The 24399-nt window shown below is 36.4% G+C and overlaps 1 protein-coding gene across 2 annotated transcripts; it reads right to left on the minus strand.

Annotated features, from left to right (window-relative positions):
• Nucleotides 1-11397: 11397 nt before the first annotated feature.
• LOC122042558 (methylmalonate-semialdehyde dehydrogenase [acylating], mitochondrial-like) lies at nucleotides 11398-24217 on the minus strand. Of its 2 annotated transcripts, none has more exons than XM_042602727.1 (19): nucleotides 24105-24217; nucleotides 23932-24029; nucleotides 23762-23836; nucleotides 23307-23468; nucleotides 23149-23227; nucleotides 22863-23017; nucleotides 22695-22758; nucleotides 21696-21775; nucleotides 20962-21027; nucleotides 16234-16284; nucleotides 15955-16106; nucleotides 15778-15868; nucleotides 14469-14549; nucleotides 13310-13387; nucleotides 12514-12549; nucleotides 12395-12431; nucleotides 12232-12310; nucleotides 11729-11819; nucleotides 11398-11646 (listed from the first exon to the last, which is right to left on the minus strand). In XM_042602727.1, the coding sequence occupies exons 1-18, from the start codon at nucleotides 24127-24129 to the stop codon at nucleotides 11738-11740; spliced, it is 1491 nt and encodes a 496-aa protein (XP_042458661.1). In that variant the 5' UTR covers nucleotides 24130-24217; the 3' UTR covers nucleotides 11398-11646; nucleotides 11729-11737. The 2 variants fall into 2 exon arrangements, with proteins under 2 accessions (XP_042458661.1, XP_042458660.1); XM_042602726.1 differs by having other exon boundaries at nucleotides 12388-12431.
• Nucleotides 24218-24399: the final 182 nt, after the last annotated feature.

Raw genomic sequence — 24399 nt, forward strand, 5'->3', positions numbered from 1 at the left:
TGAGAAGAAGATCAAGAGCACTCTCAGGAGGCACATTCCTCTTGTCGCTTCAGATCTCTCCACGCATATACTCAGCCGATAGTGGAGGCAGAGGGGCTCCGACGAGGGGCGGCCGCGAGAGTTCATCCAATGGCAGAGGCACAGGGAGCATGGGCGGGAGGTGGGGGAGGGGAGGAGGAGTCAGTCGCAGGGTAGATGTTAGGTGTGTGGAGGGCAATTTTGGAAAAAAAAAATTAATAATCTTGAAATCGTGAAAAACCTTAGGCTTCCAAGGTTTTCTAATTCCAATTTGTATTCCCAAATTACTGACATAGTGTGAATCGCTCATTACTAGGAATTGCTCATTATCTAAATCAAACAAAGTTTTTGTTGATAATCTACCAAGGTTATCAACAATAACCCCCACTAAACACCACCTTAGTGATAAGAGGCGAGATGAGGTTGGCGAAAGAGGTGGCTAACTTAGTGTTGGTATTAACGACCTCAAGTTAAGGTTTATTAAGTTCAGGTTGACTCAAGTTTGAGTTTTGATATTTGATCAATATGTGAATAAGGAGTCAAGTAGGCCAAAATTAATCGAATACTTGATTAGAAGTGGAAAATCAAAATAGGTCAAGGAGGACCAAACACTTGGTACTTGAAAGTCCAATGGGAAGTTAGCGAGAGGAAAGTCGAAATGGGTCAAGGAGAACCAGACATTTGGTGATTGAAAGTCCAACGAAAAACTGATAAGTGGAAAGTCAAAGTGGGTCGAGGAGGGCCAAACACTTAGTGATCGAAAGTCCAATGGGAAATTGGCAAGAGGAAAGTTCAAGTAAGTCGAGAAGGACCGGACACTTGATGATCTAAAGTCCAATGGAAAATTGGTGAGAGAAAAGTCTAAGTAGATCAAGGAGGACTGGATACTTGGTGATAGAAGTATTGACAGATCAAGCTTGACTGAATATTAGAGAATAGTGAAGTTCTGGTAAGTTGAGGTCAATCGGATATTAGGCAACTATGAAATCTCAATAGGTCAAAGATGATTGAATATTGGGTAGAGGAAGTCCTTATAGGTTGAAGTCAGTCGGATACCGAGCAAAATATGATTTTAGCCTTGAAAAGGTTCAAATTAGGGTTAGTAATAGATTGACAAGAATTACCAATCGATTGGTAAACTCTAAATCCGAAATTCATGATTTAGGATTGGGCAATCAATTGGTGCAATCGATTGGCCTGAAGCAATTGATTGGTGCAATTAATCAATTGGTAGAGGTGGCCAACAAACAGAATGCTTCGGAATTGATTGAGGCAATCGATTGTCTTACAACAATCAATTGAGACAATCAATTAGCTTACAACAATCGATTGGCTTACAACAATTGATTGAGGTTGTGATCGGCTAATAGAAGGCTTCGAAATCGTTTGATGCAATCGATTGCTCGACTGTGATTTGTTGGTGCAATATTCCCTAGGTCAAGGTTGACCTGTTTGACTGGGCTTGAAGTGAGTCAAGCTCGAGTCTTGATGATTTGGTTTCGATGTTTGACAATACTTGTAGACAACACATGAACATTGCAGGTGCAATTGTTTATGTGGGGAGATTGTGAAGGAGAGTCAAGTAGGTCAAGGTTGACTGGATACTTGACTGAAAATCCTAGTGAGTGAAGCTAGGTGAAAGTCTTGGTGAGTGAAACTAGGTGAAAGTCCTGGTGAGTGAAGCTAGGTGAAAATCCTGGTGAGTGAAGCTAGGTAGAAGAGAAATCCTAGTGAGTGAAGCTAAGTGAAAGTCCTGGTGAGTGAAGTCATGCAGAAGGAAATCCTAGTGAGTGAAGCTAGGTGAAAGTCCTGGTGAGTGAAGCCATGCAGAAGAGAAATCCTAGTGAATGAAGCTAGGTAGAAGGGAAGTCCTGGTGAGTGAAGCCAGGCACGGGGAAATCCAGATGGGTCAAGGTTGACCAGACATCTGGTGAAAGTCCAAGTAAGTCAAAGGGATTGACCGGATACTTGGCAAGAGGAGAAAAGTCCAAGTGGGTCAAAGGGATTGACCAGACACTTGGTGAGAGAGTCCTATCTGGTCAAGGGTGACCGGATGCTAGGTTTTATGTACCAACAAGTCATGGTTGACTGGATGTTGGTTTAGGGGGCTTTGGACTTGCTTTTGGGCAAAAACCAAGATCTTGATTGATCAGCCGATTGATCCAGCAGATCTGGATCGATCAGTAGATCGATTGGATCATGCACAATCGATCAGCTGATCGATTGGGTGAGTCCCCACGAACAGAACCCCTTTGGATCGATCCGTGGATCGATCCAGAGGTCCAAATCGATCAGTGGATCGATTGGGAGCTGCTGTTTGTGCGCGATAAGCCCTAGATCGATCAACCGATCGATCCAGGCTATTCCAGAGAGCACAGAGGCACTCTGGATCGATCGGTTGATCGATCCAAAGCCTCCCCGATCGATTGGGAGCAATCCAATCAATCGGGATCCGACCGTTGGCATCGTATTTAGCTGCAGGCAAGCGTTTCCTTCAGCAGTGCTTACACGATTCATCTCCGATCTTCACCAACGACTCTACAGCTCTCTCTCAAGTTCAGATCGCCAGTTCTTGAAGATTCTTGGAGGTTCTTCCAAGTCAAGAGGCGGATCAAAAGTAAGAAGAGAAGTTAGGGTTAGGGTTTATTGTAAGCTTTTGCTTGTATTTCATATCCTTTCTTTTCCTCTTGTATTGAGAGTTTGTAAAGGCTTCTCCGCCTTCGGTAGTTACCGTAGAGGAGTGTGTTTCATAGTGGAGGGTGTGTGAGTGTGTGGATCCTTGGATTAGTCACTTCTTGTGAGGTGGATACCAAGTAAAATCCATTTGTTAGCGTTGTATTTTGTTTCTTGTACATTTCCGCTGCACATCTTTGAAGAAACAAGCAACGTCAACCACGAAGCACGCGACGAGCTATTCACCCCCCCCTCTAGCTACTTTTCGGTCCCAACAAGTGGTATCAGAGCAAGGTTGCTCTTCACCAGAATCATCGCCGGAAGGGGCAAACAAAACAAGCAAAGCTAGAGGGTGAAGAAGTTGGAGCAAATTCATCAAAGTCAGAGAATTCAAGAAGCTCAACTTCAAGATGCAATTCCAAGATGGACTTGGATTTGACACAAGGGTGGCTCCATCGTACACATCTACTAGCTTTGATCTTTGGAAATCAAGGATCGAAAAGTTCTTAATGGTGGAGATAGAGCAATGGTTTGCTCTAATGGAAGGCTTCGAGGCTCCAAGAAATTCAAATGGCAAAGTCCTCAAGAAAAGCAATTGGAGTCAAGAGCAAATCCAAAGATGTGAGGCCAATGATAAAGTGACCAAGCTCTTGGTCAATCTATTGCCTAGCCACATTCTTGGAAAAATTGGAGAGTTCAAGGATGCCAAGGAACTTTGGAGCAAATTGGCATCAATCCATGAGATCCCCTCCATTGTACCGAATCAAGAGGAATCCAAAGAGGGTGACTCATTGGATCAAGACCAAGAGGAGGACTCCGAAGTTGAGAGATGCTCAACTTCAGATGAAGAAGTCCAAGAAGAAGCTTCATCTTTAAAGGGATGCAATGAAAGGGGCAAGGAGGGAGCATACTCCTTGTTCCATGTACAAGATGAAGATGAAGAAATCTCCACCTCTAGGATTGAGGGGGGCAACTTTTGGTGACACCGGATCAAGTAGAGGGAGAAGTCTCCACATCCGGGTAAAGAAGAGAAGAGGATGAAGAAGCTTCCACCTCCACAAATCAAGACATATCTATTGGAGGAGAATCATCATCGGATCAAGAGGAAGCCTCCGCATCCGGATCCAAAGGAGAAGAAGCCACCCCTACACAAGAAGGTATAAATAGTTCATTTAATAATAAAAATCATATCATACGCTTTGAATGTAGGGAACATGGACATTACAAGAGCAAATGCCCTAAATTGGTCAAGAAGAAGGGCCAAGTGACACAAAAGGGTAAGGAGAAGCCTAAGGAGACCACTCCTAGAACAAAGAAGAGGAAGGAGCACATTGTGTGCTTCTCTTGCAATCAAAAGGGGCATTACCGAAGTCAATGCCCTAAGCGGAAGAAGGTGATCAAGGCTCAAGGAGGAAGCAAAATTAAAGGGGGAGCCTCCAAGGTAAAAAGGAAGGTATCGTTCATTGAACCTACCTCCTTTAATAATGGTAAAAAGCATGATAGTTCTAATATATATCATTTTAATGCTATTTACCATAAAAATAGAAGGCATGATAATATTAAGGAAAATCATGTACCTTATCATGCTAAAACCTCTCAACCTAGGCCTAGAAAGGTAGATAGGAATTTAGTCAAGAACCCTAAGGATTCTAGGTATTTGCCTAAGAAGAAGAAAAATCAAGGTTTTAGTGAAAAACCTAAGGGTGAAGAATTATAGAAGGAAAATCAAGTCTTGAGGTCAAGACTTGACAAATTAGAGAGGACTCTTCGAAAAATAACAAATATGACACAAGGGTCCAAGAGTCAAAATCTAGGTTTAGGACAACAAGGGTCATCCAAGGGTCATAGAGGTTTGGGATACAAACCTAAAACCAAAAAGGATGTACCTACTTATCATAGAGTTCAATATAGTTATGGAACAAACCCTAGGTCTAGTGGTCAAGTAAAGAATACTAGGGAGGTCATCCCTAAGAGTATTTTTGTAACAAATGTGACTAAGACTTCTAAGGAGTCCAAGAAAGTCATAAAGAATGTCACAAGGGAAGCAATTCCTAAGGTTGACCTAGAAAATGTGACAAAGGCTTCTAAGAAGCCAAACAAGGTCACTAAGAAGGTATCTAGGGAGGTTATCCCTAGTGAGTACCTAGAGCATCCAAGGAGCACCAATAGGTTTTGGGTTCCTAGGAGCATCTTCTCTACCCCATAGATGGGTTAGAGAGTGTCAACTCTAAGTGAAAGGGTAGTTAACCTAATCATATTGAAGTTGACACTCAAGGAGCATTTTCAAGGTTATTATTAACCTTTGAAAATGAAATAGATATATCATTTACTCCTTGGAAGAGTAAAATGTACCAAATTTTGGAAATAGTGATTTTAATCTTAATTGGCACAATTTAGAAAAATTATAAGAACTACCAAGTTGGGAGTTTGGTATGTTCTTAAGAGATTAAAGGCAATCCGGGACTTAATTTAAAGTGCTACTCTTGTGGAAAAATGAAATATGCCAACACTTGAGGAATATGATTAATTTCAATTGGCATAAATTAATCAAGAGAATTAGAAATGCCAATTTAGACTTTGGCATTGTCTTGAAGCACTTTTGGCAATCTATGCTAGATTTAAAATTAGCTATGGTGTTAAGAATACTTAGGTAGGTAATGTAGGTATTTTATCTATGCTAACTTGACATGCTTTGTTTGCCCATCAAATGCCATGACATCATATTTATTTATTTGTGTTTGCACTCATGCCTTATTATGAAAAACACAAAAATACCATGTCATGTCATCCATACTTCATATAGTTATAAGAAATTTTCTTTTGAAAATTATTTCTTTTTGATGTATGTCATAACATCATCATGCATCATTTGAATTCCTTATTTATTAAGGACTAATGGTATTAATTAACAAGTAACATCCTTGATGGATGTTTAGTATTCAAAAATGCCTAGATAGATATGCATGATCCCTAGATTAGGGCAAAACCAAACTTTACATCTCACAAAGACCCATAAGGTGACTTGTATGTGGTTTAGTGCACATTAGATACAAGTGAGATGTTAGGATGATGAACAAAACTCAAGATGTTGATTTAGTGGATTCTTTTGAGTTCTAAGTTCATCAAAACACATAGGTATGTGTTTTCCCATCATTGGGAAAGCTAATGTACAAGTCATGTGCATTAAGCCCAAGGAATATGGTGGGATATTGGTTTTGAAAATATTTTTGAAATGATTTTAGAAAACTTTGGTGAAGGCTATCTTTTGATGGTAATCACCATTGAATAGTTAGACATAAACTTGAAGAAAACACTAAAGTTTTTGCAAGTTTTCAAGTTTGTGTCAATTTTTGAAAATATGAAATATTTTATTATAAAATTATTTTTCCATGATAATATATGCCCTAAATAATGTCTACACAAATTTTCATAATTTTTGGATTTTTTGTAGATTTTTCTAGGGGTTTCTGAAGTTGATTGAGATGAAATTTCAGCAACTATCAGAACTCCAATCGATCACCCGATCGATTGGAGTGTCTCAATCGATCGGCCGATCGATTGAGAAGGCTATTCTCGCGAGCAGAAGCTCGCTGGATCGATCAGTTGATCGATCCAGACTGGCTGAATCGATCAGTGGATCTATTCAAAGCAGTTCAATCGATTGGGACCCAACTCCAATCGATTGAGGAAGCTGATTTTGGCTGGGAAAGCCTGATTTCAGCATTCCAAACCAGGTTTAGTCGAGATAACCATTCCAAATCCATCAAAATACATTTGTATACTTAAAAAGGGTGTTTTCATGTTGAAAACAAAGATGGATTAGTTGGGGAAGACTAAATTGAAGTTTAGGTTGAGGTTTAGTTTCAATATTTAATGTTTGAACCTCAAAACTTCTAAATTTGGGTTTCCTAAAGGTTTAAGGATTCCAAGTCATTGTTAGTGTAATGACAAAAGTTACCACCATGTCTTCAGGGGGAAGGACTCTTTAAAGACATGAAAACTATTTTTCATTAACCTTGGAAGGTGGTTAACCTTTTTTTCAGAAAATGCTCAAGGTTGGGCATCGAAATTAATGGGGAGTGGATATCCTCATTGTTTAAGTGGAGTTTGCTCATGGATGAGCATTTGATAAAAATGAAGGGTATGGGACCTTCATTTGGGTTATTCAAGTGGTTAATGCTCAAGAGTGAGCATTGATGATAATGAAGGGTATGAGATCTTTATTATCGTGTTGATCACAACGAGTGAAGTTGTGAACAACGATAAGCAACTCTTCAGGGGAAGAGGTTGTGGTTGATGTGTGCCCAAAGATGGGGGCATGTTTATGATGTGTGCCAATAGGGGGAGAATGCATGGTTAAGTTAGGCCTTCAGTACCTAAAGGAGAAGTTTGCCCTCTAGAAAAGGAGAAGAATGGAGGAAACCATCATTCAGATATTGGCATGAAGGGAGTTGAGGCTATGGGATTAGCCTAATTTCCTAACTTAACATATGGTATTGTCAAACATCAAAAAGGGGGATATTGTTGGTGCAATATTCCCTAGGTCAAGGTTAACCTGTTTGACTGGGCTTGAAGTGAGTCAAGCACGAGTCTTGATGATTTGGTTTTGATGTTTGACAATACTTGTAGACAATACATGAACATTGCAGGTGCAATTGTTTATGTGGGGAGATTGTGAAGGAGAGTTAAGTAGGTCAAGGTTGACTGGATACTTGACTGAAAATCCTAGTGAGTGAAGCTAGGTGAAAGTCCTGGTGAATGAAGTCATGCAGAAGGAAATCTTAGTGAGTGAAGCTAGGTGAAAGTCCTGGTGAGTGAAGCCAAGCAGAAGAGAAATCCTAGTAAGTGAAGCTAGGTAGAAGGGAAGTCCTGGTGAGTGAAGCCAGGCACGGGGAAATCCAGATGGGTCAAGGTTGACCAGACATCTGGTGAAAGTCCAAGTAGGTCAAAGGGATTGACCGGATACTTGGCAAGAGGAGAAAAGTCCAAGTGGGTCAAAGGGATTAACCAGACACTTGGTGAGAGAGTCCTAGCTGGTCAAGGGTGACCGAATGCTAGGTTTTATGTACCAACAAGTTATGGTTGACTGGATGTTGGTTTAGGGGGCTTTGGACTTGCTTTTGGGCAAAAACCAAGATCTGGATCGATCAGCCGATCGATCCAGCAGATCTGGATCGATCAGTCAATCGATTGGATCATGCCCAATCGATCAGCTGATCGATTGGGTGAGTCCCCACGAACAGAACCCCTTTGGATCGATCCAGAGGTCCAAATCGATCAGTGGATCGATTGGGAGCTGCTGTTTGTGCGCGATAAGCCCTGGATCGATCAGCCGATCGATCCAGGCTATTCTAGAGAGCACAGAGGCACTCTGGATCCATCGATTGATCGATCCAAAGCCTCCCCGATCGATTGGGAGCAATCCAATCAATCGGGATCCGACCGTTGGCGTCGTATTTAGCTGCAGGCGAGCGTTTCCTTCAGCAGTGCTTACACGATTCATCTCCGATCTTCACCAGCGACTCCACAGCTCTCTCTCAAGTTCAGATCGCCAGTTCTTGAAGATTCTTGGAGGTTCTTCCAAGTCAAGAGACAGATCAAAAGTAAGAAGAGAAGTTAGGATTAGGGTTTATTGTAAGCTTTTGCTTGTATTTCATATCCTTTCCTTTCTTCTTATATTGAGAGTTTGTAAAGGCTTCTCCGCCTTTGGTAGTTACCGTAGAGGAGTGTGTTTCATAGTGGAGGGTGCGTGAGTGTGTGGATCCTTGGATTAGTCACTTCTTGTGAGGTGGATATCAAGTAAAATCCATTTGTTAGCGTTATATTTTGTTTCTTGTACATTTCTGCTGCACATCTTTGAAGAAACAAGCAACGCCAACCACGAAACACGCGACGAGCTATTCACCCCCCCCCTCTAGTTACTTTTCGGTCCCAACATGATCAACTAACAGAAGGCTTCAAAATCATTTGAAGCAATCGATTGGAAGCCAACAATCGATTGGTGTGCCTCAACAATTGATTGGTTAGGTATAAAGAGTCAATCAATTTGTGAGTAAGGTCAATCGATTGATAGGCAGAAATTAGCTCGGACAGCAACCTTATAAAGGAGGTTTCATGGAGATGTCATGCTACTGGTTCTTGGAGAGTTTGAGGTGAAGTGTTGGTGCATTTTCAAGTCAACAAGATGTATTTCCAAGTAATAAGATAGCAAGCAAAGCAAGTTTTCATTGTAAAGGTATTTTCGCTTTCGATTGTATTTGTGTTTGCTCTTTTTGTTGTGTTTTTGTTTAATCAAGCTTGTAAGAGGTTTCTCCACCTCCGAAAAATTTCCGAGAATGAGAGAGTACATAGTAGAAGAAGATCGCTAGGAGTGGACCCTTAGATTAGTCACCTCAAGAGGCAGATACCAAGTAAATTTCGGAGTTGTGCATGTGAAGAATAGTTTGAATCAAGCTTTTCACTGCACACTCAAACGATGAGCACAAAATTGAGATGAAATGATTGGATCTCTATTCCCCCCTAACTTACACAAGTCCTAACACAGGATACGAATAGGGCAGTAATGTTAGAATTGCAATACTTCTTATGCAAACTAAAGGATATATCTACAATAAGATCTAACTTCTATCAATCTCTAAAGCACAATAGAAAATGAGACAATAGCTCATGAATCGCTGACCTGAATCCATTACTATGTTATGACCTCTTACTTGTCGTTGTAGTATTCCGCAAGCGCAGCGGATGTCTTCCGCAGGATTGAGCTGGCGAACACATTCCTTCTCAATGGGGGAAAAGAAGCTAGAAGAAGAGAGCAAGGTTCAGCATGCCCTAATGAACCTTATCTCTTCTTTCTTATACCTAGCCCAACCTATGGGGACTATCCACCATAAAAGCTCATGTCTCATTAATAGCTCATCAATATTAATGAACTGAATTATTAGATCTACACATTAAATCCACATCCATTTAATCCAAACCCTCTTTATATGCTTAAAGCATTAGATCACTTAATTGGGTTAGTTACTTTAATAACAATTAGTTGTGTGTGTTAATCAAGTATAAGTCCAACCTTATGAAGATTAAGTCCACTCATGTGGACTCAATTGGATCTAGTCCACCTATGTGGACTTAATCCTACAGGTAAATAATCAAAACATTCATGAGTAAGTTTAGTGTTCAGTATGATAAAAGTTTGTTTATGTTCATTCAATATATATAAATTTAATTAAATGAATAAGTTTGAACACACATATATATATATATGTTCGGCTCATTAATATTCATAAACAAGGATTGTGCGTGAATAATGTTCACGAACAAAGTTTATGAACCATTTTCATCAATAAAATTCTCATTAACATGATAAATAAATTTTAAAAAAATACTTTCAAAATAATATAAGTTTAATAACCAATCAAAATAACTTGAACACAGAATTCGATAACATTTAAATAAATCAAACTCGATTTTTTCATCAAATAAAGTTGAACACCACGAAATTGGACTCGGCTGGGTTTATTACCACCCTAGATGCGAATGCAACGAATGCATACGACAACTAAGATGATGGATGGGAGGCATGAATTTGGTCTCAAACGTTAACTCAACATCAATCTATGAAGGAGAAGGATGCAAATGTATAACATTGACAGTGCAAGAGAAAAAAATTAAAGAAGTAGGTCCCAAATTTTATGTTGACCGACAAATTTTAACCTGCCTTATAATTATATTTTTAAGATAAAGACGACGGCGATAGGAACGTAGATTCAAGATATTTTTGAATGAAGAAAAAATATTGTGCGGCTCTCGAATTTTTATTCGATTTTTTTTATATAATTTTTGTGCTAAGATTAGATTTTTTTGGAAAAAAAAATTACATTAAATTTCTCAAAAGAATGATGAACTTTGTTTTTAGTTTTCATCCTCTTGTAGACAATACACGATAACATTTAAGCTCTGTTGGTGCATTAATTTTCACAGAATGATTGTTGCGCCTTTCCTACATTTGAGAGAACAATAATTATGTCCACCATGTGATTCGAAAAGGCCAAGCTAATTTATTTATTCCCACTTGTAACTTTTCGAATTTTTATAATTTGTTTTTTTTAAAAAAAAAAAAAGATAAAAGTTTGATTGCTACACACAAGAAAGGCAGATTCAAATACAATGATCAAATTGAAAAGTAACTATATCTTCTTAACTTTTCAAGATCTATCATTTTATTTTTATTTGCAAGTGTAGGTGACATTTCAACGTCACTATCTTGACTCAGTGGTCATTTTCAAGATTGGTATCTTTTGAAAAATTGATCACTTTGGAATGATCATGCTGTTCAAGATTAGGCAGAAGGTTTAATAATTGAGTTTCTTTGAGATGGAATTCCTCATCAGCGTTTCTGAAAGGATCCTTTCGGTCTTTCTTTTAACTTAAATTTAGCCAAGAACTATCCAAACACAAATGAAAGCTCAAGGTCGAGAGCTCAAATCGATCGAGCTGACTCTGCTTTCGGTTCCTTAGTAGGTATATGTCATGTTGTTCGATAGGCTCCATAATGTAATGTATGTTATGTCCCGCGGATAAACTATTTCTGTGACTCAAATTCATGACCATTGTGTCAAAACTTCCCTTAGTCGCCAAGGAGATAAAACAACGAAATTATCTGGCAACTTTACCAAGTTCATTGTCCAAAAGCAAAAGAATGTTGACTGAAAATAAAGCACCAAATATATCTTTACTTTTGTTTAGGAGCAGAAGAGATCTACAAAACATTATTCTTACTATTTTGGAAAGAAGTCCTAATAAATTCACTGTTAAAAGAGTCACAATGGCAAGGGCAGATGTGTATTCATGATTTATGAGATGTGGGCATTGCTAGCGAGATCCCTTGGCCGGAGGTGTCCTTCCATTGCTGCGTCACGGTCTTGATCTGAGTATTGAATTGCACACCAGCTTTGCCTGCGCAACAATAATCGGATCAAAGAGCAGTGAGTTTTACATTATAGAGGTCGACCGATTAGCAAATGTGTACAAAGTGTACCGTAGAAATTTAGATCCCCAGCAAAAGAAGCCTTGGAGCCAGTGAATGAGAAGAACGGCAATGGTACAGGAATCGGCACATTGATGCCAACCTATCGATCATCCAGGAAACAAAAAGGAGGTGAAATGCAATCGTTCTGACTATTTCAAGAAGATAAATGGAATACTAAGAGTATGCCGGGCGATATTAAACAAGGTGTTTTCAGTTGCATCCGAGATTCCTAGACTCGGAAGGCGATGACGGTTATTCTTCATTCTTCTTCCGGCTATTTATACAAAATGTATTCACCATTCAAATCGAGATTCATGAATATACATACAACGTAGGTACTGGGAATGCAGAGAAGGATTCATGAAAAAAGGGAAAAGAATAAGATAAAACAGACTGAAATAGCTGGAAAATTCTACTAGAACATAATATCTACGAAGTATCTCAGATGGGGAATTAGGAGTTTTTCTATATGTCCACATATGGAGGTCGGAATGGGATCGGGAATAACAAACCTGACCAGCCTCAATTTCAGTTTGAAATTTTCTTGCAGAAGCACCTGATGTCGTAAATATGGATGCCCCATTGCCATATCTGTGATAGCAAGGCACAGTTCAGTTAAATCAGCAGAACTTACAAAACCTAAGCATGGAAATGAGGTGAGACACTACTTGTTACTATTCACAATTTGGATAGCCTCATCGAGGTTGTCAGCCTGTCAGAACAACAAAAATTAATTATCGGAAATAGACACAAGAAAGAAAAAAACTTTGAACGTTATATGATATTTGGTTCACCGTCATCAAAAGGAGAACTGGACCAAATATCTCCTCCTGCTCAGATAAAAAAAGCATCAAATTCGATATTATATAAGTGGAAAAAAAATGAACAATGTCACACCTAGTGACTGAAACTAATAGATATTGCAAGAATAACCTAGCGGGCAATATAATTGTTGCCTGATATGAGTTAAACAGAACTATTTTATGATGAACAAACAGCATGTCATTCTCACTGTTACCCATTATCATGGTATAGGATATACTACTCAATCATGAATCAAAAACAAAAAACAAAAAAAAAAAGGAAAAAAAAAACCCTTATGATATTGTATTGCTGAACCAGTTACTTCCCAATTCAGCCATCTTCCCCTATGACAGATATGGAAAGAATATAGATTTAGGTAACAATGAAGCTCCTAGTACTTGACTGTCACACTTTTTACTCACCTTTATTGGAGTTTTAATCCTTGAACTGAGTAGAATAGTCAAAACCATTTCAGGTTGGCATGTAATCTAATCAATTTTTATTCACCTAACAGCAAAAGGAAACAACTAAAAATATTTGCAAGTTTCCAACATTGTAGGGTAATACATATTCCAGTAGTGCAATTACATTTTATAAAAAAACCTAACTGTAAATAGTTGGTGGGTATCCTACCAATTCAAAAAAAGATGTTCATGTCTAAAGAACACATTACTCTAATACTTGCTTTAAAGTTTGATGTCTTAGTGTTAAAATGCTACCATGATTACAACAGCATGGCATAGTTGCCAAACCAGAAAAGAAGCACGGAAGGGAAGATAAAGATACCTTGTAGCACTCCATGTCCCCTGTAATATCAGCTAAAATGGTAGGGCCAACAAAGTTTCCATGCTCATGACCAGGAACCTAAATGGACAAAATAAATTTACTATATTTTCATGAATAACAACACAAACAAGCGACTTTTTGGTAATTCTAATTCACATAGTTAGGCAACGACTTCAAGAGCAGTAGGTAACTAGGCATATAAAACTATAGTCATTTTGGTTCACAGGGCAAAGTTCCCTAAAAACTTTCCATGAAATTATTACTGCTATGTTTTATTACAAAAATGAATAAGAATTATTAATTTCCATGAAATTATTATTAACTAATCATTCTTCTTAGTTATTCCCACTCCATTTGAAAACACTACCTATTCCCCCTCTATTCCATTCACCAAGTGACCCATCTGAACTAGGTGAGCTGGGTCACATTGGCCAAATGGGTCGAGAGAGCTGGACGAGCCGGGTCAGGTAAGTTGGGCCAGATGGATCAAACTGACCAACCAAGCCATGTGAGCAGACTAAGAAGAGATCAAGGTGGAGGGGCTGCGTAGGTTGAGGAAACAATTTTCTATTAATTGGAGGACTACTTTATCTTAGTGAAGATTTTTTGCTTGTCTATTACTTGAAACGTTGCTACAAATCAAAAATGAAAATGATTCATCAAATTCTATTGCATGAACCCAACTGAGAGTAGATAGCCATATTTCATTGCCTATCAATTCCATTCAATGAATCAAATGCAGCATAAGTGTTGTGAAATAGTCACTTCATTTGCAGTATAATCGTTTAGCTGAGATGCTTATCTACAATTGGCATGAGAACTGTCTCTCTTGCAGACAAAATAGCAACTGATTTCATTCATTTATACCATGCTTGTTAGCAAAATTACTCGTACTTCTTTAAAGAGGTTCTCTCACCTGCAGTAAACCCAATCCTTAAATGTTACTTTATAGGTCTTCATAAAGGTGACTTTTGTGTGCTCATGTTGTATTAATAAAGATACAAATATAACAGTATATCAAGGCCAAGTTCATCACAATAAAAACGAGACACCTAAATTGGAAAAAGTTCATTATTGATGTGATGCTATTAAACAATAATAAGTAAAAAAAAAAGAATAATAAAGATAAAATTTTAAAAATATGAGGTGGCATGCTCACTATAATGCCTCTGCCATCAAGCACAACCCTCGCACCACTTTCTATGCCACTTTGAATCAATTTGCTGATGCGATCCTTTGCCTGCCAAATAACATGGATAGCCCAACAAAATTAGACAAGAAGTTTAAGGGGAAAGTACTATGTCAATCATATCAAATATCTATAACAATTTAAGTGAAACATTGAACTAGAAGCAGCATGCTAAAGTCATACAAGAAACTAGCTAAAACATCAAACCTGATGAGCAAAATAGGAACCAAACTTTATGAATAAACTCCTAAATTCCACATTGTTGGATTAGTGAGTTTGAGAAAGCTTGCAAATAATTTAAAAAATTCCCAAATCCTTGATTAATCGTCATAAAAATATACAAGATCTGAGTTGCAAGTCCAATGCCAGGTCCAAACTGTAAGTTTCTGAGTTTCTCCAAAAGATATACCAGTATCTGAAGGCCCACACTAATAAATAATACATGTATGAGCCAGAGAGACTTTCTAATTATTATAAAATCAGTTTATTAATGCTTCTGTTTATGAAAATCTAGAGCCAACTAATATAACCTCGCACAACAATTTCAGATCAATTTAGTCTGGTCTGGGTGTCTGCTGTCATTGTTTTGTTGGCAAATTGCACAGCTCATACAAGTCAAAACCCTATTTCTTCTTTAATTTGCAATCAGCGATTATAGAATGTACATAGGCACATAACTGGGACTCAATGAAGAAAACCCCACTTATGTGAACATGCCTGCACTAGTGCATTCAAAACATGTAGTCAAATTTTATACCCAAAATAGTAACTAAAAAATTCCATCCCACCTATTCTTCTTGCATTAGGAAATGTTTAGCCAAATAATATAATAGCATATCACCTACAGGCAAAGAAAATAATCATCATAAATCAACTACTTGTGGCACTTAATCATTACTTGGATTATTTGATTAGAATCTTACGACGGGGAAAACCAACTTCACGTTGATCAGTATGGGTGTACCATCTTACTTTCAACCACTAAATTGGTTGTACTAAACTTCTAACTAAAAATGTAAAATTGTGGTTTCAATTAAGGGGAACACATTCAAGAATTGAAAGAAAAAAAAAACAGAGTGAAGAGTTCTGGATCATCTCCATCACCAATCTCTATTTCCATACAGTTGTTCAAAAAATAAATCAAACTTCCAACAAATTTACTAAAAACTAATTAGTAATTATTATCTGGTCTAGTGATATCAGTGAATGACTAAAATTAGTTCAATGTGAATGCTTGGCATAAGAATTACTAGGAGGAATCTGCATAATTGTTGTATACCTGTCGACTGATCACAGGACCAAGGTCTGTCCCTGGCTCAGTTCCTGCATTTACCTTCAGTTCTGCGGCACGTCTAGTTAGTTCATCCTCCCTGGTAAAAATAAAAATCACTAGCACGCCCCTCTTATAAAAATAGATAAATACGCATAACTACTAGATCAACAATCACATCGATACCATGATTTTGAGCCTCCAACAAACACAGCAGTGCTCAGTGCCATGCACCTTTGACCTGCAGCACCAAATCCAGCAGCAATCAAAGAATTCAAAGTTGCATCTGGACTGGCATCAGGCATGATAATTGCATGATTTTTTGCACCCATGTTTGACTGAAGAGTGAAAAATAGAATGGCATTTCCATCATCGATGCAAATAAATTTTATATATATATATATATATATATAAGAGAACAAAATGACCAATAATAAACATAATGCAGAATTAAAGGTTGTTTACCTGAACCCGTTTTCCTTTGGCAGCTGCCCTAGCATATATGTGCATGCCAGCCTACACAAACACGCAAGACATAAAATTAAAGATAATAGTCAGTAAAGGTTAAAAGAATACACAATCAGGTCTACAAAGTAAAAATTTTGAAGCTCATTTAACCAAATCCATTAGGAAACATAGATATACAACTGTCACCTGGATAAATTAACTTATTGCCACCTGGAAACTAAGAATCAACAAGGTGATATCTAAAATATCTCCAGACAAATTTCAAAAATAAAAAGGCAAATATTTTGGAGCTATCAAAGTATTTCACTAGTAATATTTAATACAAGAACAAGAAGTTGAGTCCTATCAATTTGGGGCCAGTTATATGGATCTTATGTCTCTATTTAACAAAAATTTACACAAAATAGAAAATTCAGGATCTGCGAGGTTTGGGTCATTGACCGTATGGTGAACCTAGTCGCTCTATTTATTCATCAAGTATACATTTAGCCATTAATTGCAATCTCTTCGTAGTTGGTCCTGCGAGTTCAGTTTCTGTTGGATGTGAGAAACACTTTACCACATTATACTGAAAGACCGTGATTTTGATATGACAAAGCAGCTAGTATGATAGAACTCAGACTAGTTTAGTTTTCATTAAACTAAGATCTCAATAGCTGAAGTTACTAGAACATCAAAATGTATCACACATTTTCTTTCTTTTGTACTCGAATCTCATGAATACTTGTGAAGATATTGGCACAAGCATTATTCATGTAATCTTCAAGGATATGGATGAAGAAATTTCAGTACTAGAAAGAATTCTAGTTTCTTAGTAATTGGTCAAGGCAAGACCCATTTCCCCATGGTGATAAACCATGTTAGAGCATCCACATCCCTATCCAAAATTTAAAATTTAGGATAGAAAAACTACTTTATTAAATTTGGATAAATCATGTTAGAGCATCCACATCAACTTCCCTATAATTTATTATATCTTTATTTTTTATCTCTCTATATTGTTTTATTAGTATCTATGAAATGGCAAACGTGGAAGTGGAAAGTGAGAATTAGAGGAAATAACAGTTTAATGTTTAGGTAATGGATTTCATTCCCCAAATTTAAAGTACTATTTATAAAATCTAAATTTAGAGTAGCTGATGCAAAGATTTTTTTTTTTTTTTTTTTGTATAAAATGTAAAATTTAAGATAAAATATTTGTTTAGAGAATCTGATATGGATGTTCTTAGCTAAACATTTAGCTGACATCTCCTCAAAGAAACTAGTTAGCCTAATTATGCTTCTCGTGTCATCATTTTTAAACAATCTTATGTTAACAAAAGAAAACATCAACCAAAACTGTGAACAATTGAAATTATTGCGCACTGCAAGACCGAAATCCAAAATTATGACCGATGATGTATAGGAACATCCATTTATTTTTTATGATTACATAAGGATCTAATACAAATAGCTAAATCATGCACCCTTTATCTAATGATTTTGGAACATAAGCATCATTAGACGATAAACAAATTTCTAAAAAACGTTAAGATACCCATTAAAAGCTTATATTTTTAAAAACTGGGAATCTTGTTTGAAACTATATACTACTAACCCATGTTTGCAAAATAGCGATTCTAGATCATAGGACATCGAATCGGATCGATTTTTTAGTGAAATTTGAGCAAGATCGGTGGGATCGTAGCAAGATCGGAGTGGAATCTTTGAGAGGTCGTAACTTTTGACTCGGATTGAACTAGGGGACCTATAATATCTCAAATCTAAGCATGTTCAGAAATCTAGAGTCTAGTATTGGGTGAAACCCGTAACCGCCCAATTTCATATCCAAAAAATATCATTTAAAATCTTTTTGAAAACCAGAAAGATTTTGTCTTTTTTATTATCTTTTGGACTATTTTATAATTTAGGTTATTTTCATCTTTTGCAGAATTAGGGTTAGGGTTCTAAGACTATTTAAACATCTAATTAGTTATTTTTGAGTTAGTTTTTTATCAATAATATTCTACCGTTTCTTTTCCTCAAAACGATGAGTGGGTCTTATTCTGCGGAATCAACTGATCTTTAAAAATTATTTTCCACATTCGTGTTCGAATCAAAGATTTCAATAGCTTATGCTATGTCAGCTGCTTTGTTGGTCTTTAAACTGAGTCATCTTGTGAACCAAGGGAACATTCTTGACGTTAAATGTGATTATTGTTATTGTATTAGTAGAATTTTATACTCTTTTATTTTTGTAATATGAAAATATAAATATTATTAAGTGTTATTATGCTAGAATAGTAATTAAATTACTAATTAATTTAAATTTGTACATGTAATAATGTCATCTATAATGTCAAGTGTCACAATTGCATGTATATGCACAATTATTAATCTATTTATATGTAAATGATGTTTTTAGACATTTGTTCTAATTATTAATCGTATACCATAAAATTTCAAGGGTTTTTGATAAGATCATATGATTCTACAATTCGAGCCTGGCTAATTCGATCCTTACCCCAAATTGATCCTACATAGGATCACGATTCTATAAACTATGCTACTAACTATTGAGTTCACAGCTAGATGGGCATATGTGCTGAATCAAATAGAAATCAAAGTAATATCTATGGGGACAAAAATTACTCTACTTGTGCTTAACTAATTCTTGTATTGAATGGAAAAAGTCCATCCCCAGTCTACACCAAGATTTAAAATCTCAACCCGTGCCAAGGTTTCAGTCTCGGACGAGAACGATAGGGATTCGGTATCGTATCGTGTCGTGCTGATATAGTTTCAGAATTGTTTAAATATAAATATAAATGTAAATTAATATTTAATTATAAAAGATGTTTTATATTTTGAGATGTTGAATTTATATTTTAATATTTTCTCATAAGATAATGGCTATTAAATTTTAATAAAAAATATTTTAAAAAATAAGTAATTCTTAAAATTTAAAACTAAATTTAAAATTATAAAAATAATTATAAAATTATTTGAAAATTTTAAATTATTTTTCTAATGTATTTGTAAATTTTAAATTTTAAATTTAAAAAAAAATTATTTGAAATGTTTAAGAATTATATTTTTTTAATTTTTTTTAGATTATTTTAAATTTATGTTTAATTTTAAAATTATTTTAAAATTTTAAATTATTTTAGAAAATATTTATTAAAATTTAAAATTAATTAAAAAATTTGAAATAATTTTAAATATTTTATAATTATTATCAATAATAGTTTATTTATAAAAATATATATATTTAAAAAATAAAAAATAAACTAAATATAGAAAACTAGAAAAAACCACGGTTGCAATGACCTGCAAGACCATGATCATTGTGGAGGATTTAGGAATATATAATATTTTATTAAAGTTTTTTAGAATTTTAAATTAATTTTTATATTTTTTAATGGGAAAATTTAATTAGGATTTTAAAAAATATATTTGATTATTTATTTAAATTAGAGATAATTAGATCTTTGAAAATAATAATAAATAACTAAATAAATAAATAAAATTTTCATTATATATTTTAAAATTCAAATAAATAAATTATTTAATTAATTAGATAATTTTATTAGAATTTAATTAAGTCTCTTTGAATTATCCCCATCCATCTTAGGAATTGTTTTAATTTTAAAAAACATTTAATTAAAAAAACTGATCGCGGCCCATGCGTGACCGTGGTCACACGGCTCCTCCGGTGCGGCAACGGTGGTCGTATGACCCCTCCGAAGCGGTAGCGGAGGTCCCGTGACCCCTCCTGCATGGCCACAGGCATCATGACGCCCCTCCAACATAGTCGCGGGTGTTGTACGGCCGCGAGTGTCGCGACGCCCTTCTTGCCTGGCCACGAGCCTCGCAACACCCTTCCTACGTGACCGCGGGCATTATGACGACTCCAGGGGACTAGTGCCAAGTTCGTGTGGTCCAGGTCAACAAGCGGAATGAAATGTTTCGCCCGTTTCGACCAGCTCGGCACGAGATCTCAATCCCTCCCTGGTCTACACAACTAAAATTGAGTAGGTCAGCTGATCACCACTCTCAATCCTTCTTCATCTACCACAATGCTGCATAAAACATTTAATGTTAATATGAAACTGGATATATATTTCTCATTTTACTAACTAATATTGTTATTTTATTAAAGAATATAATTCCTTGTTACTTGCCTAAATTCTTCTCCGTATTCTCTTATTATCAGTAGGTCATCCATGTATGTTTCTTGCAAATTTTTTTCATGTGTCTATGCATGAACTTTTGGGGCCTGAAAGTCTTCAGAATTATACAAATAGGAAATGCACAATATCTAGGGAAAGAAGAAATGCCTGTTTTGATTATTGATTTATCTAATGAATATTTAGACGAATCAAAGAAGAAATGCACGTTTTGATTATCTAATGGATATTTAGATTAAGCAAATGTATTTTTCTTTTAAAAAACATCATTATACATGATCATCCAAAAGAATAGAAGGTAGAAAAAAAGGAAAATACAAAGAAGACATGTTGGTAAACAAACAAGTGCTATATCATTTCAATATTGACTTATCTCATAGATACATTGAGAAACAAACCAACTGCAAAAATACACACAACAGATCTGGGATGAAAAATGTAGCACAAAAATGCATCAATTACGACCAATTAGCAGATTGGCATTGCCAAATATTTGCAGAAACAAAGCTCAAGATGTGATAATCCATAACAAATTATGATCAAAAGCGCGACTTACTGTGTTTGATCCAACAAATGATATAGCTTTGATGTCGTCGTCATCACAAATGTTGTTCACAACATCCTGTTAAATAACATAGACAAAGTAGCTAGATAACTAAAGACATGAGAAGTTAACTATTAATGCTGTAGATAAATGGAAAGCATCAATGAAACCACATAAGAAACCCAGTAGCCAATGATAATGCTTCACTTTCCCAGGTCATTCGGGTGTCTGATACAAGAGACAAAACATGCCTAATGTACAAAGCTTTCTCAAGATGAGTGCAAGGGCCTGTTCAATTTTACTTCTGATTTTTTTTTTTAACTTTATTCAATAGTTGTAGTAGAAGTCAATAGCTGATGAGTCCCATGATATCCAGTAACTTCAACTTATATATATTTTTTATTACTTTTTTTTTGTGGAGCATCGCTTATATATAGCTATCGTCTAGATAGTGCAATATTACTATTGAATTAAATATTTCCTTGAATCCACTTTTATCTCCTCTTTTCTAATTCACACTATTCTCTTAATTTTTCCTCTAGTATATTATAGTTTCCTCTATTCTCTTCCTCTTATTAAATATGTAGATTTAAAGTAACTAGAATTGTTGATTATAACAAAATTCTAGAGTAAAGTGGACTTTTTTTCCCACTTATTGGCGCACATATATTATCCATAGTGTAACTAACTAGTACGTTTCCACAGAGAGGATAGCAGTGCATTAGTTATCAGTTAGAAATACTAACATTGGTTCCGTGAACAATGTTCAAGACACCATCTGGTAACCCTGCCTCAATCGCTAGCTCAGCAAGCATCATTGAAGCCCCTGAAAGAATTATCAGAATTACTAACTATTTTTGTTATCAACTACATAATCTAAATACACTTTTTCAGGAACTATTGTAGTTTTTTTGTTAGGAAAGAAAGTTACAAACAAATTCTTACTTTGGACCTAAAATAATTTCCTACATCAACATTAATGTCACACTAAATAAAGGCACATCTGATGAAATAAACTTATACATGTGCGTTGGTCCTAGATCACCATGCTAATCAGCATAATCTAGTTTCAGCAAATTACATACAGGTATGGGAAGAAGTCTCGATATGAGAATTACTAAAATTAGAACAAGATAATATAATTCATTGAGAAGTAATTTGAGAAATAAATCATAGTAAAAAAATATTGAGATAATCTCACTGATGGCAAATCCCCAATTATTTGTTTTATAATACCATGTGTTTTAGCTTGTCAAGTTTGATCAAATGACTACTTATTCCAAAAGATTAAAGCTATTTGGAAAACAGTTTTGTATTTTATTATTATTAAAACATCTTCAAATATGGGCGAGCGAACCAAACTGTACTGGCCCACCTAATACATGGAATGACTTAACTTACAATGGGGTGTATATACTTAAGTTATGGATACTAATAGGACCAGAAGCAGCATTGTGTTAGCTTGCTTGTGGGACCACTTCACCACATATTTCATATTCTTAACTTGGAAGAGAAAAAAAATCTTCTAGCTATTATTTCCCAAGAAAAGCTAGACTATCCTATTAGGCATTGAATATTTTCATAATAAAATAGAAAATTCAAAAAATATTAATACTTGTAACAGAAATCCAAGAGCTTCTTTACTGATCATAGATAGGAAAAATATGCTACAATTATGATAAGAGTTGATGATAAACTGGTATCCGACTGTTAAAAGAAAATTTAGATGTATGTATATATTTTACCTGGATCTTTCTCTGACGGCTTTAAAACAAAAGTATTTCCACAAGTAACAGCCATTGGAAACATCTGCAAATAATAGATAGATATTCATACTTAATTTCCAAGTGCTAAGGATGCACAACACCAAGAGTACATTGAAACTTGTAGAATTTTAAGGCATATCTACCCACCCATAGGGGAATCATAGCTGGGAAATTGAATGGACATATCCCAGCACACACACCAAGTGGTTCTCTAATGCTATATGTGTCAATGCCATTTGAGACATTGGAGATGTATTCACCCATCTGCAATGTTGCCATTCCACAAGCATGCTCCACCACCTCTGGAATAACAATCACTGCACTTATGTATCTATCTATCTCTAAAACATTTGACTGATCTAATGTCTGTCAGATAAGGGAGCCCGATAAATAAGTAAACAAATAGAAGAAAAAAAAAAGATTTTTAGCTGACCTAGACCACGGAAAACATCACCCTGAGCATCTTTCAGAGTTTTCCCCTGTTCAGTTGTGATATTCAAGGCAAGTTTATCCTACAGCAAAGATATCAAACACAGCCTTTAGAAACAAATGGAAATCCACCTAACAAATAGGCTTCTATAGCAGAGTTACCATATCTCTTCGGATAAGCTCCTGAAGCTTCAGCATGATCCGCTGTCGAGCAGTTACTGGTGTATTTCTCCAATGTGGAAAAGCCCCTTTGGCTGCATTCACTGCTGCTTTGAACTCTTCATCAGTGGTTATCGGAACCCTAGAAACTACTTCTTGTGTTGCCTTGCATAGCCAAATAATATGAAAATCAGATCTTACATAGAAGTTCTTGTGCCAAACTTAACTAGATTATCAATTTGCAGCAATTAGGTGTTTCAACTACAAGTATCTGATTTCGAATCATGTTCTACATATTTCTTGGAATAACAGATGAAATCCTCTAGTTCTGAATCAAATTGGATAAAAATAAGGGGCCTAATATTGGCAATCAGATCGTCATCGAACAAGAAAGCATTTTATCCGTCAGTTGCTCAAATGAAACATATAGAGATGTTAAAAAGTATTCAAAAACTCACAGGGTTGACAACATCAATCCAATCTTTGGATTGGGACTCCACAAACGCTCCGCCGATGAGATTCCGGACCCTCGGCTGCATATCCCCATCAAATTATCAAACTTATCCAAAAAGATTACATTTTGCGAGTCCAATTGAACAAAACATCGACGAAACATTACGATGCTTACAGGATGCGCGCCGTGGGTCGCCGATGCTTGTGCGGCAGTGGAGAGGTGAAGGGCACCGACAGAGGCGGCCAGGCGCCGCCATGCCCGGGCGTCGGAGGCTGCGAGGGAAGCAAAGAGAGATCAGGGAAGGTGACGAAGGGCTTTCAGGAAAGGGAGAGATCGATCGGGATTACCTCGGTGAAGCGAAGAACGAAGCATAGCGGTGGGCCAGGCGAGTGAGCACGCAGCGGCAGGTGAGCGAATCCATTACGGTGCGGACACCATTTATGGAGGAAGGCAAACCCATTCCTCGCTGGCGCTGCTCGAAATGAAAGACATCATGCTCCGTGAGCCCCACAGGACTTCTGGCTCTCGACAATGGAGGTGCATGATTCGGGTAAGATGAGTGAGTGCGAAATCAATGCGCTACGTCAAGAGCTTATCCGGACGAGTCAGAGCGCTCCGTTTCCTGCTGTCACTACGGAAAAT

Source organism: Zingiber officinale, chromosome 2A (assembly GCF_018446385.1).
Source record: "Zingiber officinale cultivar Zhangliang chromosome 2A, Zo_v1.1, whole genome shotgun sequence".
Taxonomy (NCBI): Eukaryota; Viridiplantae; Streptophyta; class Magnoliopsida; order Zingiberales; family Zingiberaceae; genus Zingiber; species Zingiber officinale.

Excerpts from the sequence above, each read along its gene's own strand:
- LOC122042558 (XM_042602726.1), bottom strand. The coding sequence starts at position 24,129 with ATGCTTCGTTCTTCGCTTCACCGAG. Across the intron at positions 23,837-23,931 it reads CGACCCACGGCGCGCATCCT|CCGAGGGTCCGGAATCTCAT; the intron begins GTAAGCATCGTA and ends GGGGATATGCAG. Across the intron at positions 22,759-22,862 it reads CAGCTATGATTCCCCTATGG|ATGTTTCCAATGGCTGTTAC; the intron begins GTGGGTAGATAT and ends TATTATTTGCAG.